We start from the raw sequence: 19,089 nt of genomic DNA on the forward strand, positions 1-19,089 counted from the left end.
TCCAGTTGGTGCACTGGCTCAAGGGCGATGCTGACATCGGTTATGGGCCCAGTCGTCTGACCAGTCGTTGTTCCAGTCATCCCAGTCGTCCCAGTCGCCAGAGGTTTCTGTTGCTGATTGCTGGACGGCGGAACGGAGGCTGCATGCTGGACTGATTTGTGGTGCCTAGAAGCAGAGCTGTGTTGGAGCAGAGTGTTCAAGCTGCCGCTGTTGCTGTTGCTGCTGCTTGATTTATGGAGGTATGTTGCTGACTGCCAAAGAAAGAAGATAGCGTCCCTGTTTGCCTGTTAATTGTGCTCTGAGTGGGAGAGAGAGTGGCTGAAGAAGTCCAAGGCTTTATCTGTGTTTGCACGAGGGAAGTGTCTTGCTCTAAGTAATAGCAGACATGGCCTGTGCACATTCTGGCCAGATGGCTCTGTCCTTTCCCCTCCTCACGCCTGAAAACTATGCAGTTTGGCAAGTTAAGATGAAAGCGCTTTTACAGAGGGAAAAGCTATTTCACACGATAGAAGATGACCCTCCAGATAAGGATGATGATGATTGGGCTGAGTGGCATGCTGCAGATATGAAAACCCGAGGGACAATTGTTTTGAGTGTTTCAGACCACTTGCTGGTGAACATAGAGGGTCAAGAGACTGCACAAGCTGTTTGGCATAAGTTGAGAGATATGCATCTGAGACAAAATGCTGGTTCCAGTGTGATTTTCTTCAAGAAGCTGTGCAGGTTACAGTTGGAGAAAGGTGGTGATTTGCCCAGCCATCTATCTCAGTTAAAGCGTCTCAGACAGGACCTTGTTCAGCGAGACCTGGCTATTTCAGAGGCTGTGTTTGCAATGCTGATGATAAATAGCCTAGATGATTCTTACGATGGAGTAGCTGCCCAGATTTCTACAATGCCTGGTGACCAGCTAACAGAAGATTATGTGTCTAGCGTGCTCTTGAATGAGTCGGATCGCAGACAGGCTGTTAGAGAAAGCCGGGACTGTGCTGCTAAAAATGTGCTTGAAAATGTGCCTGAGTCTTCAGCAGGGGAAAGTGAAAGTGAAACTGCTGCTGTTAAAGCACTAAAGTTGAAGCAGTGCTTTTCGTGTGGAGCACAAGGCCATTTGAGTTTTCAGTGCTGCAAGAAATCTTCAAAGAAGAAGGGAAACTTCAGAGGCAGAGGGGGAGGAGGACGTAATCCCCAAGCACCTGCTACTTCAAAGGCCTTGATCTCTCGCTGCTCCAATCAACGTGGGCGGAGTTTCTTTGTGATCGACTCTGGCTGTACCAACCACGTAGCCAAAGATAAGGATCTCTTTGTTCAGCTTGAGAAGCAAGAGAAAGAAATTCATCAAGCAGATGGGACAGTTCTCACGAGTTTGGCTAAGGAAACTGTGTTCTTAAAGAGCCTGAATGCAACAATTAAGAATGTCCTGTATGCACCTGATATTCAGGACAATTTGTTGAGTGTTTCCCAGCTTGATCATCAGGGTTTTAAGGTGGTGTTTGCTAAATCTCACTGTGAAATTCGTCGAGATGGCAAGCTCATTCTATATGCAAAATGTGTAAATGGTCTGTACCAATTGCCTTTTGTTTCAGGTACAGGTACTGCAGAAGCAACTGAGAAAGAGTGTTGCAATTTGTCTGTTGATAAGAATGAAAAGTTGCATGACCAATGTATTCATTATTACCACCGTGTTTATGGTCATTTGAATTTCCAGGCTGTGGCAAAAATGCCTGATATGGTTCAGGGTATGAAGCTGAAAGAATGTCCCTACCACATGAAATGTGTTTCTTGTGCTGAGAGTAAGGCAAAGCAAGCTCCCAAAGGCACAGAGTCTGGGAGAGAGGCCAAGAAACCATACGAAGTCATTCATGCAGACTTAGTGGGGCCTCTAGCGCTCTCTAGAGGCAATTCAAGGTTTTTTATGGTTTTGATAGACTCCTATTCGAAATATGTTTGGGTCTATATGCTGCAGAAAAAGTCTGAAGCCTTTACCAAGTTTCGTCAGTTTTGTAAATGGCTCAGGAATGTACATAATGAGAATGTACATTGTATTTTCACTGACAGGGATGGAGAGTTTTGTTCAGAAGAGATTGAGGCTTTTCTTTCTGAACAGGGCATTGAGCATAGGACTGCCACGCCCAAATCACCCTGGCAGAATGGTTTATGTGAGAGAATAAACCAGACTCTGCAGCAAGGAATCAGAACACTGTTACATGATTCAGGGCTGCCCAATCCCTTTTGGGCCGAAGCTCTTTCGTTTTTTTGTCACGTGTATAACAGGAGGTACCAGCCCGCAGTAAATTGCACCCCATATGAGATGCTTCACGGAAGGAAGCCATGTGTGAAGCACTTTAAAATTTTGGGGTCAGAGGTTTGGGTGCACACCTCGCAGGGTGACAAACTGAGTAAGCGTGGAGAACATGGTGTTTTCCTAGGATATGAGAAAGGGTCTTATCGTGTCCTGATCACAGACACGAAAACCATAAGGCTGACCAGGAGTATTGACGACAATCCACAATGGGACAGAGTTGGCGTTTTTCAGTGCCATCCCATTTGTGATGATGGTGCAAAAGGGGCAAAGAAAGTTAAGAGGGAGGCAAGTTCTGATGTGATTGATAATCCTGATGCCAATGTAGTTCCGGATGGTGGCACAGATTATCAGAGCCCAAAAGCCTCAGATGAGTCTGACGCTGATTCAGACTTAGCAGCTTCATATACTTTAGCTCCCCATTCTCCCAAAGAGGAGGAAGCACCAGAACAAGAGGATCAGAGAGTTTTGCGCAGATCTGAGAGAACAACCAAGGGTGTACCACCAAAAAAGTTTTCTGAAGAGTTTGCAAAGGCTGCGGTCACGAGCAACTCTGGTGGGGTGTGCTGAGAGTAATAGCACAAAACGCTGCATTTATTTCCTTACCTGACATTTGAAGGATCAGGATTGAAGGAGCAAGCATGTGTTTAAAGTGGTTTGTTCAAATCTGCCTAATTAGAAATGTCAATTTGTATTTGAGAGGAAGAAATGTGTGTGAAGATTTTTCCAGAAACTGCTTATTCATTTGTGTATTCACAATGTGTATTTTGTGTGAGTTACAGGTTGAGGTTTATGTTTTAACTCTTTCCTAATAGACACAGAGAGGTTGTAGTAACTGTTTAATGATGTGATAAAGTGTCTTAGATAAGGGGGGAGAGAGATACCTGCAAATATGTAAACCAAGGTTGTAAGCAGAGAACAACTTTTGGAGTGTGTGTATAAATTGCAGTTATGTTAAAGATTCTTGAATGGTCGGATGAAATGGGGGAGGATGAGGAGATTTCACCCCTCCCATATCCAATGATCTCCTGATGGTCTCTGCTGATTCTACAGAGAGGAGGAGCAATGTACTGCTCTCTACTTAATTAGTCAAGTGAGTGAATCAGTCTCTGTGTGAGAGAGAGTCAGTCAGTGTATCGGAGAGAGAGTGCTAGAGATCGTGTTTAGAGATAAGGTTGCTGCTAAGAGCAGCTGCAGGCACTCAAAGTAGCATTGATGTATGCTTAGATCTTTTAGCTCTGTATATAGTTTGTATCATAGTTGTAGTTACAGAATAAAAGGAAGATATTTTACAGAGCTGCTCTCCGAGTGGTTTATACTCTGCAAGACTCTGCAAAACGCTGCTGCGCAACGACTGTATTACTGAGACAGTGAATCCGGTGCTCTCAGCTCTAAGCTGTGAGTCCACAGCACTGTGACCTGTTCCTGTGAGAAAGGTGGTCTCTGGCAGTGCTACCCAGCTCGCCTAGCCCAGTCGGGGTTGAGGTGCATGAGTCCAGTTGGTGCACTGGCTCAAGGGCGATGCTGACAAAACAATCATCTGTCTGCCCAGGACTGGCCCAAGATATGTTGGTACCTGAGGTGACCCACAAAATGGTGCCCACATCCTGCCTGCGAAGAAGAGGTGAGTGAAAATCTACATCAGGAACAAGGGTGAGAGGAGACCAGCAGTGCCTCCTATTTGCCAAGAGTAGAGGTGGCATAGGGGTGGGGGGCTGCTGAGGAGGTGGCAGATCCAGCCTCCAAGGCGCATGCCACAGCTGTCCCTGCCACCACGGCAGCAGCATTGGCTGATGCATTCCTTGGGAGCCAGATCTGCTACCCCTGTGGAACCTGCTTCCTTACCTTGCCTCATGGGTGGGCCAGCCCTGCATCTGTCTATAAGTTGTCCACAGTTCAACCCATACCGTGGCACCTGCAGGGTGTGGGATTGCAGTCTTGTGCGGCACAGGCTGTTTGCATTCATGCACAGGCCTTTCAGTGGATGTATGCCACAGACAAGACGCTTCCATTCCCCACTCTAAGATTAAACTTCCCGACAGCCCAGGGAAGGATCTGAGCACTAAAAGAATGATAAGACTTGCAACTCACGCTGCTAACAGCATTTTAACAAGGCATCTCCAAAAGCCAAAAGAAAAACAGGTGTGGTGATTTGACAGTCACAGGAACCACCAGAGAGAACGTAAGAAGATTAAAAAAGCTCTGCTGGATCAGGCCAAAGGGAGTCCATCCAGTCCAGCATCCTGTTTTCACAGTGGCCAACCAGATGCAAGCAGGACAAAAGCCCTCTCCCTTCCTGTGGTTTCCAGCAAATGATATTAAGAGGAAGAAGAAGAGTTTGGATTTGATATCCCGCTTTATCACTACCCTAAGGAGTCTCAAAACAGCTAACATTCTCCTTTCCCTTCCTCCCCCACAACAAACACTCTGTGAGGTGAGTGGGGCTGAGAGACTTCAGAGAAGTGTGACTAGCCCAAGGTCACCCAGCAGCTGCATGTGGAGGAGCAGAGACGCAAACCCGGTTCACCAGATTACGAGTCTGTCGCTCTTAACCACTACATCACACTGGCTCTACTGCTACTGCATTTAGTGAAATAAGAGACAGCTGGAGCCTACGTGAGAGCGTTCACCAGCCTTGCTGCCAGGCCTCATCTGGAAAACCCTAAATTCCACCCAGGTTCTTGACAAACTAGCGTCAGAAAGATTTGCAATCTACCACAGGCATAAAAACAATCCGTGAGCCTGATGTGGTTGAGATCTCAATTGCAAATCAATACTTGCAACAGTTTTGCCATTTTTCAACTGTTTCTTACTAGCCTGCAGTGTTTCAGACTTGCAAGCCAGCAGAGAGGTTTTCTACATACAATGGTTTTCTATTCTACAATGTTCACCAGCTTTTTTGGGGGGGGGGGGAATAGGGGAGGGAATGCCTAATAGAGTTAGTGTAGCAAGTAGCTCTTGAGAAAGCTCCCCTCTTTTTAAAAGTAATAGTGAAATTAATGAAATGTAGATTAAGTGACAAAGATTGAAAAATCTTCAGATGTGATTGATGGAAGTACAAAACATTGTATAAGATAAGAAAATACAATGGTACCTCTGGTTAAGAACTTAATTCATTCTGGAGGTCCGTTCTTAACCTGAAACTGTTCTTAACCTGAAGCACCACTTTAGCTAATGGGGCCTCCTGCTGCTGCTGCGCCACCGGAGCACGATTTCTGTTCTCATCCTGAAGCAAAGTTCTTAACCCGAGGTACTATTTCTGGGTTAGCAGAGTCTGTAACCTGAAGCGTCTGTAACCCGAGGTACCATTGTATGTCGTATGACTTTTGGAAACTTTATGTAAAAACTAATACACACACACACACACATGAGAGAAAGCTCCCCTCTTTGGTCCAACCCTTCTTTTAAAGACCACGTAAGCCATTGGCTATCACTATATCACATGGCAGAGAGTTCCACAGATCCATTAGGGGCTGTGTCACCAAGGGCCTCCTTTTGACTCTACTCTTGCCTCCTACTTATTATTTACCACTTTCTGTCATGTCCTCCGTGTCTTTTGGTCAGCTATCCCCTTACAACCTAAAGAGTCTTTGAGAAGCTACAGAGAGGCCTCGCTCCACAGGAGAGCCCTTGCTTTGCATGCGGAGCCCAAGCTGAACCCCTAGGGCTGCCAGGGACTGCGAAGAGCTCCTTGCCTGGAACCCTGGGTTGCTGCACTGCCACTCGGGGTAGACCAGGGGAGGGGAGCCTTCCGTGTGGAGGGCAAGGGTGGCCCTCCCAGCCTTTCCATCTGGCCCTCGGGACTCTGCCCTCCCCCTCCCCAGGCCACACTCCTGAGTGGCCCTACTTGCTCCCTCCCTGAGCGTTTCAAGCAGTTATATTGGTTGTCCCTGGCCCTGCCCACCGCCACTATGTGGCCCCCGAAAGGCTCTCCAGGAGGCGATGCGGCCCTCGACTGAAAAATGCTCCCTGTGCGGCTGACTCGGCATCATGCCGCTCGCAGGCCACCTGTCCCGACCCCCCACTTATGGGTCTCAGCCAGGGAGATGGGGGGGGGGCTCTTTCCAGTCCGGAGTCGAGCCAACGGAGCCCCGCAGTGGCCAGAGTCCCTGCCCGGGAAAAGTCACTCCGGGACCTCTGCCTGGCTGCCCTCTCGGCGGCCCCCGGGGAGCCGCTCTCCCGCTCAGCCCCGGAGGCGGCGGCGGCGGAGGGAAGCGGAGGCGGGAAGCAGCCGCCGAGCCGCCTGAGCTCCAGCAGCTGCCTGCGCTTTGCTGACACGAGCGATTCCGAGTTGACGGCGCGCCCGTCCTTGAGGCAGCAGAGGCGGCGGCGGGCGGCGAGCGCGGCGGGCGAGAGGCGGGCCGGGTTGGCTTTAAGGGGGCCGGACGCGGAGGGAGAGCCCGGGAGCAGCTCCGGCCGGCCTCGCTCGCTGCCAAAGAGGAAAGGGGAGGAAAGTCCGGCGCGGGAAAGGACGCCCGGACGCCGGGGCCGCGCTGAGCAGGGCGCGGGGTTCCCCCTTTGCTCTCCTGCACCCCTCCGGGGGCTCCGGGCGCCCCATTGAGCCGAAGTCCAGCTGCAGGGGCCAGCGAGCCCAGGAGGGAGAGATCCAGCCCGGCCAGCGCTGCTGCTGTCTCTCCTGGACGGCGCGCCCTTCCCGCGAGCCTGGCTTGGGGCATTTCTCGTCTGTGCTGCCCTGGAACGAGGCTCAGTGGTTAGAGCGCCTGCTCAACGCCCAAGAGGTCCCCGGTTCTGTCCCTGGGCACCTCCAGGCAGGACCGAGGAAGGACTCCCCTCCCGAAACTCCGGAGAGCCGCTGCCGGCCAGTGGGAGCAGCACTGCGCTAGATGGACCGCCCAGCGCCAGCTTGGTCTAAGGCACCTTCCCGCGAGCCAGAGGCACCGGGTTCTCTGCGAGATGCACCCAGGAAAGCCGGAGGTTGTGGGACCCTCATCCCTCGCCGCCGTGCCCCAGACGGTGGCTTCTGGGGGAAGCGAGCCCATCGCCCCCCAGCAGTCCAGGATGGAGAATTTCAGGAAGGTCAAGACGTCGGAGGAAGCAAGCCCGCTGCCCTTCGTGGGCCTCCCCTCGGACGTGATTGAGATGAAGGTGAAGGAGGGCAGCAAGATCCGGAACTTGATGGCCTTCGCCATGGGCAGGGTGGCGCGGGAGGACACCCGGCAGATCGTCTTCAGCGGCTGCGGCCGGGCTGTCACCAAGACCATCACCTGCGTGGAGATCATGAAGAGGAAAGTGGGCGGCCTCCACCAGGTCACCAAAGTACAATACAGGACTCTCCTGGAGGTCTGGGAGAACAAGGCAGCCCGGCCCGAGGGGGGCCCCGTAGAACACCTCACCGTCCACAAGAACGTGCCCTCCATCTGCATCCTGCTCTCCAAGGACCCCCTGGATCCCAGCCAGATGGGCTATCAGCCACCGGATCTCCCCGGCGGCCTGTGGGGGGGCGAGGGGGGCAGCCAAGAGGACAGGTCCAGCGCCGCCCCGAAGGGAAGGAAGAGGAGGCTGGCGCTGCCCCACGAGGAGGACCCGCGGAACAAGAAGGCTCAGGTACCGGAGATCCAGGACGACTCGGGGGCCCTGGAGGGTTGTGGACACGGACGGCATTCCTGCCCTACTTGCCTTGAGCAGCTGTGAGAAAAGCCAAGCCTTATATGCAGACTGAGGGACAGAGAGAAGCTGGGCGCATTCCGGATTTGCAGGTGCTTCGTAACCAATAAAAGGGGCGATGGAGCGGGGGCTGCCTTTGCCAACGGTCTTGTGCTGGGTTATTCTTCCCAGGGAGAGATTTCCCCCACAGCCGCCTCAAATCCTGCCAGCTCAGGTTGGGTGGAGCAAAGGATTCTGCTCCATATACTGTACCAGGCAATCAAAGGATGGTCCATTCAGACAGGCCGCTGAGTGTGGAAAACAGCCCAGGAGGGTGGAAGACACAGTTTGGGTGCTGACTACACGCAGGATGTTTTCACACGCCAGGTGAAGTGGAGGACTCAGGACGTGGGTTGCTCAAAACCACTGACAGCACCTGTGGCTTGTTGCTGGGGTGTGTGGGGTGTGTGTTAAAGGTCCCAGTAAGAGGCAAAGGCGTTGGCTGTAAACCTGAGCATGGAAACATTGCTCTATCCAGGACTAAGTGTGTGTGTTTTAAATGGTCTTATGACCAGGGCCATGGTTTCTGTGCCCCTTCCCCTACCCCTTTTAAACTTAAAAGATTGCATTGCTTCCATGGAAGTTTTCCCTCTGAAAGTTGACTTAAATTTGCGTCTCTGCCTATAGATTTGCATATGCACATTTTAGGAAAGTATAAGCTGTTGCCTGAGTCTTGTAAGGTCTTAGCAGCCCCCATGCTTATCGTCGCTTTCTAATGAAGTAGGTGGGTGCCCCTTGTATTGGAGAGGGCTGGACCACATCCTATGAAATGCTCTGTCCTGCAGAATCCTCTCATATCTGTTCTGTTTTGTAAGAGTTTCTCTGTTTTACTGAAGCTGGAGGTGAATCAGAGGAGACATTCCAAAAAGAAAAGGGGGAAAGCATGATTTGGAGAAAACGGACAGCAGATTTCTCTCTCTTTTCCATCACACTGGAACTCAGGGTCACCCAGCAAAATTGGCTGGGCGTGGATTTGAGACAGGCAGGAGCAATAACTGCTTCACACAACACAGAACGGACGTCTGGAATTTTCCACCCCCAGCATAAGTGGCCTGAAAGAAGGATTGGGCACATTTGTGGAGAGCAGGATGCCACTGAAATGCCAGCTTGGGGTGGGAGGAGCAGATGAGCAGATCAGTGCAGCCTTCATGGTGTGCGGATGGCCTTTTGTTTGTGCCTCTTAGCAGCCCGTGTGGAAAACTAGATTGATGTGTGGCTTTGGTCAGTATGGTCAGGCATCTGTTGAGGACCCACAGCCCAGCAGGGGCCTCGCTGCCAAGAGCCCCCTGGACTTGCTAAAGTGGGGAGATGAACTCAGTGAGTGAGGGGGCCCCACAGGAGCAGTCTTGTTCAAGGGTCCTCCAAAGCGTGGAGCAGACACATTGGATCAGGCCCATCCAGCAGAGCTCTTCTTAAGTCGGTAGTCCTGTTTCTAAGCTGTCCCTCTATCTCCTGCTAGGAGGTTCTTCTTATATCAATCCTGAGAGGTACATGATTGCAGGGGGCTGGGGGGAATATAATGTTGGGCCTCTCTGCTCCTCCTGCCCTTGTGAAATCTTTCCTTCTGACTCTCTCTGGAACAGTTGCAGCCCTCCTACAGCTTCTGTATGGAGCATGATCTTCCTGGCTGGATAAAAAGAAATCTTGCTTCTCCGCCAGGAATGGGTGGGGGTAGAAGAGGTTGTGCAAAGCAGGCAGTTCTGTATCTCTTCAACACTTTGCAATGAGGTTGCTCTTATCAGACACTTTGTAGAACACAAAACTCATTGCAATGGATTTATTCCTTTCCGGAGCTCAGAAGGTGCAGGTTAAGTTGTATTGATTCAGAGTGGGATCATTGTAACTAAAGGATGTTTTTGTCTCATTCCACCGCCTTCCCTCCAAATTGCAGTGGGTCCTTCTTTCCTTCTTTTTCTGCTACATAATGTATTTCTTGAGAACAAGGATCTATATGGGCATTTCCCCCCCTCAAGGAATGACTTGATTATTGTATCTTTTTGCCAGGAACACATCACTGTTGAAGACCTCTGCAACATAGTTCTAGAAAGCATCCATTCTAGTCAGTGCAGGCTTTTCATTAGCTTTGTACAGTCATACCTCGGGTTACAGACACTTCGGCTTACGCAATTTTGGGTTGTGCACCGCTCCAAACCCTGAAGTACCGGAACGGGTTACTTCCAGGTTTCGGTGCTTGCACATGTGCACTAAATCACACTTTGCACATGCACAGAAGTGCCAAATCGTGACTCACACGTGCGCAGATGCGGCACTGCAGGTTGCGGACGCTGTGGGTTGCAAATGTGTTTCCTACACGGATCACGTTTGCAACCCGAGCCTTCACTGTATAGATAACCACATTTTTAAAAAATCAATACCTGCTTTTCAGGTAAGGTTTTAAAATAAGTTTACAAGGTATGATATGGATGCATGCCATCCCAATCTCTGAGCAGTGTGAGTTTCCAGGCACTCACCCAGGGTTTGTGTTTCCTTTGGAACGAGGCCCAGAGGAGACTGTGGTGTCTTTAGGATATACAGTTTATTTACACATATTTACAATGTGAGTTTAGATGGAGGGGTTCACAGCATTGACACTCCAATATGGTCTTGCTTCTCCCATAGCCACAACCTTGGATTCAAGCAGAAATCAGTCATTGCTCTGACCTTCTGGCTTCCCAGTCTGTTTCGCACTTCCAGCTTCTAGCTCACATAACTCAACTCTCTCCTCTGGCCTTTGTCAAGTTGAGGGAAGGAGATCCTCCAATTTTTCATCTGGCACAGAGCCACTTCCTTTGTTATCATAATGGTCCATACTTAATAGGGACCCACTAACAAGAAACTTGTCTGGCTATTTCAACAATTTGAATCCTTGCTTAGCTGTTAACACTTGCAGAATCCAGGAATTAGAAGGGGGTCCAGGTATATAGCCTACCTCCCCCAAACTCATAACAATGTAAAACCTAGCTAGTCAAATGGGAAACTGTCACGTACTGATTGGACTATTTGTCTATGTAGTTCAGGATTTTCTGAGTGGCAGCAGCTTTCTAGGGTTTCCCAGCCCTACCTGAATATGCTGAGGGTTGAACCTGAGTCTTCTGTGTGCAAAGCAGGGTCCTCTGCCCCTGATGCGGGTGGTGCTGTGGTCTAAACCACTGAGCCTCTTGGGCTTGCTGATCGGAAGGTCGGCGGTTCGAATCCGCGCGATGAGGTGAGCTCCTGTTGCTCTGTCCCAGCTCCTGCCAACCTAGCAATTCGAAAGCAGGCAGTAGATAAATAGATACCACTCTGGCAGGAATGTAAACAGCGTTTCCATGCACTCTGGTTTCCATCATGGTGTTCCATTGCACCAGAAGCGGTTTAGTCATGCTGGCCGCATGGCCCAGAAAGCTGTCTGTGGATAAACTCTGGCTCCTTCGGTCTGAAAGCAAGATGAGCACCGCAACCCCATAGTTGCCTTTGACTGGACTTAACCATCCAGGGGTCCTTTACCCTCCCCCTTTTGTTTACTCTGCCCCTGAGCTATAACCCCCTCTGCACTCGCTAAAAACTTAGGAAGCTGCCTTATGCCTTATCAGCTACGCCTTATTCCTAGTCAGTTTAACTGTCTATCTCACTCAGTACGGTCTCCACTAACCATTGGTGCCAGCTCCCTGGGGCCCTGGGTGCCCAAGTAACCAAAAGGGGCCGGACACCCACAAATTTCAACACCAGGGCCATGCATGCTGCTTGGCACCCATGGCCCTGGACAGTCTCGGTTGCAGGATCAAGCTGGCACTCTTGCCACTAACTGGGAGCAGCTCCCAAGGAAGCCTTATTCAGCCTGAGGACCACATTCCCTTCTGGGGATGGTCCCAAGGAGCCATATTCCAGTGGTGGGTGGGGCCAGAGGCAAAAGAGGGGAGAGCAAGAAAGGTAAATTCAACCTTTGCACAATTGGCTATTTTGTGCGCACGCACGCACACACACACACACACACAGGCATGGGCGTAGCCAGGATTTTTGTTGGGGGGGCAGAGAGGTGCTCCCCTGCCCCCCTGGCTATGCCCATGCACAGAGGCACACCTCTCTACTCTCCATTCAGACAAACAAGAGGCATTTTCAGAGTTCCATTCCATCCAGGCAAAAGTACAGTGGTACCTCGGGTTAAGAACTTAATTCGTTCTGGAGGTCCGTTCTTAACCTTAAACTGTTCTTAACCTGAAGCACCGCTTTAGCTAATGGGGCCTCCCACTGCTGCCGCGCCGCCAGTGCACGATTTCTGTTCTCATCCTGAAGCAAAGTTCTTAACCTGAGGTACTATTTCTGGGTTAGCAGAGTCTGTAACCTGAAGTGTATGTAACCTGAGGTACCACTGTATTTGAATTGTGAAGGAGGGATATTGAGGTGTGTGGCTTGGGAAGAGTTCCTAGGGCCTGGTAGAGGTTCCTCTTGCCTGCTCTAGGGTTTCAGACAAGCCAAAGCATGTGCGCACTCACAGTGTGCCACACAACCAGAATGTATCCTGAGAAATGGCACATTCCCACCCCCTGCAGAAGGCGCTTGCATGTTCACCACAGGGAAGCACCTACAGAAGTTGCACCAATCCCACACTCATCTCACTAGTCAGGGATGTCCATGCATGCTGCTTTTTTTTAGTGAAACTAGGCATAAAATTTGGCGTCACCTTAAGACTGTGAAGCGAGCCTTTAAAGTGTTTGGGGGTGTGTGTGTCTTGAGTTCCTTGGAAGAACAATGTGACATAAATGTACTGTAGTGAAGAAATATGTTTCCAGTTCAACAAGCAACCACTGTGGACAAGGTGAGAGAGGGCCGACAACAACTGCAAATGGCTTTATAGTTCCTACTGTGTGGGGCTGCAAACTGGTTGGTTTTTCGTCCCAACTATTTTCCAAGTAGACTCTCAAAGATGCCAAAATTGGTGAGAACAGTATTAGAAGGATTAGCCCCATTCGCTGTACTTGGCAAAGTGTTAGCAGGCTGCGCCCATCATAATGGAGGAAATTTGCTGATAAAGATCCTGGATCCTATGAGTTGAAATGTGAACAATAAGATGTGGGACAATGTGCTTCTCTTCGTCAAAGCTGAGATCACTTAACAAGTACAGGAGATATTATCTAGAGGCTCTACTTACAAAAGGAGTTCATTCCCTTCAGAAAAAAAAGAAACACTCTCATTTTCTTAACTGTTTGTCAGACTTCCTCAACAGGTGCTCTCCAGATCACGTCATCCCTCACCATTGGCCTTGCTTGCTGGGATTGGCAGGAGCTGAGAGTCCAATCCATGGTAGCTCCATGGTGGAGCATCTGCTTTGCATACAAAAGGTCCTGAGTTCAGTTTCCACCAACATCTCCAGGTGGAGCTAGGAATGCTTCTTGCTTGAAATCCCAGGGGCTGCTGCCAGATAGTGTGGACAACACTATGAGGATCAATGGTTTGATTCAGCAGAAGACAGCTTCCTGTGTTCCTACCATCTGGAAGGCACAAATAATAATAATATTATTATAATAATTTATTATTTATACCCCGCCCTTCTGGCTGGGTTTCCCCAGCCACTCTGGGCAGCTTCCAACAAAACACTAAAATACAATAACCTATTAAACATTAAAAGCTTCCCTAAACAGGGCTACCTTCAGATGTCTTCTAAAAGTTTGGTAGTTGTATTTCTCTTTGACATCTGGTGGGAGGGCGTTCCACAGGGCGGGTGCCACTACCAAGAAGGTCCTCTGCCTGGTTCCCTGCAATTTGGCTTCTTGCAGTGAGGGAACCGCCAGAAGGCCCTCGGCGCTGGACCTTAGTGTCTGGGCTGAACGATGGGGGTGGAGACGCTCCTTCAGGTATACTGGACCGAGGCCATTTAGGGCTTTCAAGGTCAGCACCAACACTTTGAATTGTGCTCGGAAACATGGGAGTCAGTGTAGGTCTTTCAAGACCGGTGTTATATGGTCTCGGCGGCCGCTCCCAGTCACCAGTCTAGCTGCCGCATTCTGGATTAGTTGTAGTTTTCTGGTCACCTTCAAAGGTAGCCCCACATAGAGTGCATTGCAGTAGTCCAAGCAAGAGACAACTAGAGCATGCACCACTCTGGCGAGACAGTCTGTGGGCAGGTAGGGTCTCAGCCTGCATACCAGATGGAGCTGGTAGACAGCTGCCCAGGACACAGAATCAGGAAAGTCTGGTCCCATAAGATCCCTAGCAGGGGTGGGCAATCTGTGGTTCTATGGTTGTGTGTGGCCCTTGGCTGAATTTCATGAGGCCTATTTAAAAATAAAATACTGTAAGCAATCAGTTCAGACTTCTGGCAAGAGGGATCTGCCAGGCTCTTTTTAGGCAGTCTGGCAGGTGGGAGGCAAAAGAGTGATGGGTGAGGCAGGAAGAGGGCTCTAGCCTTGTACACCACTGCCTTCAGAACCCCCCCCCCCCCACACACCCCTCCTCACTCCCAATAGATTACATCTGAGGGACAGGTAGCCGCCCACCCTGATGGTTGTTCACCCCTGGCTTGGAGCAAGGTTTTGTTGAATGTGCAATTGGATGCAAAACATTGAGTTGGGGGTGGGAAAGTGCAGTTAGAAAGCTGGCAATGCTGCCATTTGGGAAAAAGGAGCAGAGAAATTAGCTACCTTAGTTTATAAGTGTTTATTAAGCAGTCAAGAGACAGGCAATGCCAGGGTCAGCATGTGCCCAGGTTATAGAATGTGCTGCATTCTTCCAATCAAATGCCCAAGCCAGGCCCAAACACCTGCTTCTTCAGGGATGGAAGCTTCTCTACTGCACTGTCTTCTGGCAGAAAATGCTTTATTTCACCCTTGCAAATACCTTAGTTACTGAACTACGGCAGATTCATAAATGAATTGTCACTGCAGAGTAGATAAGAACTGCTGACTCCTATAGAGAAACTGTCACTGATAGAGGGTGTAAGCAAGGAGCAAAGCACGCTTTGTGCTTTTTCTTGTTTTGGTGTGGGGTGTCTGATGGGGAATTTGTGCAGTTGGAAAAACTGCTTTTTAAAAAATACTGTAAAAAAGGAAAGCCTACCTGGCTTGGAGAAGCCAATCCAGAGTGCTTGCTGCTGAATGTCTTTTTTCTGCAATAGGGTGGTGAACGTTTTGTGTTTTGAGTCTTCACTCCTGGGATGGTCTTCAGCAAGCAAGAATTCTCCCATCTCTACCTGCTGAATTTCTGCCTGTTGGGCACAGTTTAAGGCACAGGAACTCTGGGGGCTGGGAGGGAGCTGGCAACTATTCCATGTCCTTGCCCGTGCGTTTGTCCCTGCTTCTCAAAAACTAGCCTGTAGAAAACAGGCTCGGATTTTGGCTTCCACTATCTCTACATACAAAGGACAGTTCCAATCTTCTAGTAAGGTAAAGGTAAAGGTACCCCTGCCCGTACGGGCCAGTCTTGACAGACTCTGGGGTTGTGCGCCCATCTCACTTAAGAGGCCAGGGGCCAGCGCTGTCCGGAGACACTTCCGGGTCACGTGGCCAGCGTGACAACGCTGCTCTGGCCAGAGCCAGAGCCGCACACGGAAACGCCGTTTACCTTCCCGCTGGTAAGCGGTCCCTATTTATCTACTTGCACCCGGAGGTGCTTTCGAACTGCTAGGTTGGCAGGCGCTGGGACCGAGCAGCGGGAGCGCACCCGCCGCAGGGATTCGAACCGCCGACCTTTCGATCGGCAAGCCCTAGGCGCTGAGGCTTTAACCCACAGCGCCACCTGCGTCCCTAATCTTCTAGTACTTGTCCATAATTAATTTTTTAAATAACTTTTTGGGAACTTCTTGCTACAACCAGCTGCTAGAGTTGTTATTCTCAGGGTCCAGCTACATACACACAACAATTTATTCTAGAGTGAATGGGGACAGAGCACTCATTTTTTCCTAAATGGTCTGTGCAGCTGATCCAGTGCATATTTTTTGACTCTGAAAAGTGCTTCTCAATAAACTGCTTTCATTCTGAAAATAAAGAGTGGTGGGCACCTTTTTCTTTTTCTTCCTCCTCCTGTACCTGCAGATGGAGCCAAGGAGGATCTGCAACAAAATGTTCCATATGGATTTGTGGCTGTGTGTGTGTTTCTCTGCCCCTCCAGACAAGTGGAGTTTTTTAATCCAGGGCGGCAGTTCAGCTGAGCATGCATTTCTTTCTCTTGATTTCCCTCTCCTGTTTTCTGCATGCTACTACACACATGCACAGTCAGTCTTTGTTTTCCTCCCACCCCATCTTATAAAGATTATTATCTGCAAAGCTTGATATTCCTTCAAGCAAGCCTTTAGATAGCTCCCTCTTAGTCATTGCTGCAGCTGTTTAGTCAGCACTTCACCCCTGAAAATTGCAAATATAAGGAACAGTGTTTTCCTAGTGTATCTTGGATCAAAGGATCAAATATAAACCTGGCTTTTAAATTGGGGGGAAATGGAAGATCGCAGAGCAAATAAGCACAGCATGGAAAAGGGAGTGTAAATGTTCCAGAAACATCCCCCTTAGTGTGAGAAGCAGAGTTTTACAGATTTGCCCCTATTTCTGCCTGTAAAATGTTGGGGAGTAGGCTAAACTTAGGAAAACTTTCGTAATCAGGAAACACCAGATCGAAACCTTAAGAAAGCTCTGGCATAGCACAGAGGATGAGCCAGAAAAGAATGAAGGATTCAAATCCTGCTCCAACCATACATTCACTAGGTCTGAAGCCAGCCTTTCCCAGCCCTGTGCTTTCTGCATGCTTTGGACTACAGTTCCCATCTGTGGCGTAGCGTGGGGTGTGCAGGGGGGGGCGGCCGCACCGGGCGCAACATCTGGGGGTTAGGGTTAGGGGGCGCAAATCCACGGGTTAGGGGGCGCAAATTACTTGCCTTGCCCCGGGTGCTGACAACCCACGCTACGCCACTGGTTCCCATCCTCCTTGACCATTGGCCACGCTGGCTGCTGGGAGTTATAGTCTGAAAAATCTGGAGGGCAAGAGGCTGGGGAAAGGTTGTCTTGAGTGAACCTCTCGGCTTCAGCTGTATGAGCACAGACACTGAACAGGGAAGCTGGATCTGGCTCTCGTGGATGGCACAGGAGGAGGGCCATTTTTTGAAATGTGGCAACCCATTTAAAAAATAGCTCTGCCTTGTACTCTCTCTTCCCTGGGGCGCTGGGTGCTCTGGGGCAGCCTGAGGTCTACCAAACATACCCCTGTGCCGGGCATTCTGGGGAGGGTGCAGGGAATGCAGAAAAGCTGCCAGCCGCAGCCGGTTCTTTGCGTGGAGTGGCAGGGAGCTGACAGGCGCACATTGAGACATCTGGGCTGCCAGGAAGTGTGGCTCTCTTGAAGCCTGCCGAACTGTGCCTTCATTATCGGCAGGCGGAGAAGGAGCTGTCAGGGTTATTAATGGGCGGCTCAGGGCTCAGGGCCAAATGGTTTGTTTTGAATAAAACACACAAACAGGCAGATGGGCTTGCTTTCCTCCTCCCTCCCCCCCCCTTTATTGCAGAGCATCAGGCCAGGCGCTGCCATGACTTATGAGCTGCCGGCCACGCCAGTGCTGGGGGCTGCCGCTGTTCCTTTTACTCTGCTCGCTAATAGCGGAGTGGGGTGAGGAAGGGCCAATGCAGCTTAGTAGCAGGGCATTTGTGTTGCATGCAGAGAGGCCCAGATTCAATCCCCGGTGGCAGCACCTCCAACTATTGCCTTGCCTGAAGCCCTACAGAGCTGCTACAGGGGTGCAGGCAATACTGGGTTAATGGTCTGACAGCAGCTTTCTATGGGTGCAACCAGCAAACATTTAAAGCACATGACTCCTCCCCCACCTCAACAAACCTGGGAACTGTAGTTTCCCACACAGTGCTACAATTCCCAGCACCCTTAAAAGCTACAGTTCCCAGGATTATTTGGGGAAAACCACAACAGCTAAAGGAAGCAGTGTGTGAAGAGCACCTGCCCTTCCTTGTGGCAGATCTGTTTGGTGCCATGGTATCCCCCTGCCCTCCACCTCCCTTGTACCAGGTAAGGCTACTTATCTATCGAAGTATTGTAGGTATTGCCTACTTGGGCAGTGGCTTCCCAAGGTCTCAGGCAGAAGTCAGCTGCTCCCGTAAACTGGAGAGGCCTTGTGAAACAGAGAGCAAAGCGCAGCCTCTCGTGCCCTGCCAGGAGCAAGGCCAGCCAAGCAGATGTGACTGTATCACGTTCAGCCCCATTCTGTGACAGGCGCCTCAGGTGTGGAACTCAGCTCATCAGGTGTCCAGGCCAGGTTACCAGGTGGACTGGTGCCAGGCTGCCTTGGCCTTCAGCTACAACAGGGCATGAACTTCTGCTTTCTGTTTATCTGGGGTTGTCCTCCGAGGCAGGAGGAAAGATAAAGGATTACAGTCATACCTGGGAGATGATATATAATGAACTGAAAAAGGTATTTAAATATACCTTCCTTAAGAAACCAGAGGCCTTTTTCTTGGGCATAGTCGGCCAATTGGTGATAAAGAAAGATAGAACGTTTTTTATGTATGCGACAACGGCAGCAAGAATACTCATCGCAAAGTATTGGAAGACACAAGATTTGCCCACCTTGGAAGAATGGCAGGTGCAAGTAATAGACTACATGGAATTGGCAGAAATGACTGGCAGAATCCGAGACCTGGGTGAAGAAGCAGTGGAAGAGGACTGGAAGAAGTTTAAGATCTATCTGCAAAAATACTGCAAAGTTTATGAATGTTAAAACGATGTTGGATGTAAAAATAATATGGCATTAGGGATACAGTGTTAAGAAGTATGCAAAAACGTAATAGAAAAAGGGCGAAAGATTAAAGTTATATTATGTCAAAAGTAAATAATATGGTAAGGGTGTTTAAACATAAGGAGGAAAGATCGGAGACATAATAGAAGTGATTTTAATAATTAGAAACGAGTTTTGAAAGAGGGTAAGGATTTGCTGTACCTGACTGGACAAAGAGGGACACAAAAAAGGGAGGCGTGAGGAAGTCAAGAAAGTAAATTTTGTAAACATGAATTTAAAAATTGGAGTTTTTATGTTTAATTCTTTTTTCTTTTTTGACCCATGTTTGTGACTGTCTTTGCTGTTTTGTACTTTTCTGATGTTTTCTTTTCCCCCCTTTCTGTTAAAATAAATAAATATTTATATATATATATATAAAAGGATTACA

At 49.6% G+C, this 19,089-nt stretch overlaps 2 protein-coding genes across 2 annotated transcripts in view; one reads left to right on the plus strand and one right to left on the minus strand.

Moving 5' to 3' along the window:
- The window catches only part of EDC3 (enhancer of mRNA decapping 3), a 296,364-nt gene that overhangs the window by 94,011 nt on the left and 183,264 nt on the right, over positions 1-19,089 (minus strand). The gene's annotated exons all lie outside the window — the stretch shown is intronic.
- RPP25 (ribonuclease P/MRP subunit p25) lies at positions 6,760-8,531 on the plus strand. Its single transcript, XM_079990638.1, has one exon. The coding sequence runs from the start codon at positions 7,211-7,213 to the stop codon at positions 7,946-7,948; it is 738 nt and encodes a 245-aa protein (XP_079846764.1). The 5' UTR covers positions 6,760-7,210; the 3' UTR covers positions 7,949-8,531.

Source organism: Podarcis cretensis (genome assembly GCF_951804945.1).
Source record: "Podarcis cretensis genome assembly, chromosome: 9".
NCBI classification, from domain to species: Eukaryota; Metazoa; Chordata; class Lepidosauria; order Squamata; family Lacertidae; genus Podarcis; species Podarcis cretensis.

What these genes read in the sequence shown, in the direction of transcription:
- RPP25 (XM_079990638.1), top strand. Translation starts at nt 7,211, where the DNA reads ATGCACCCAGGAAAGCCGGAGGTTGTGGGACCCTCATCCCTCGCCGCC.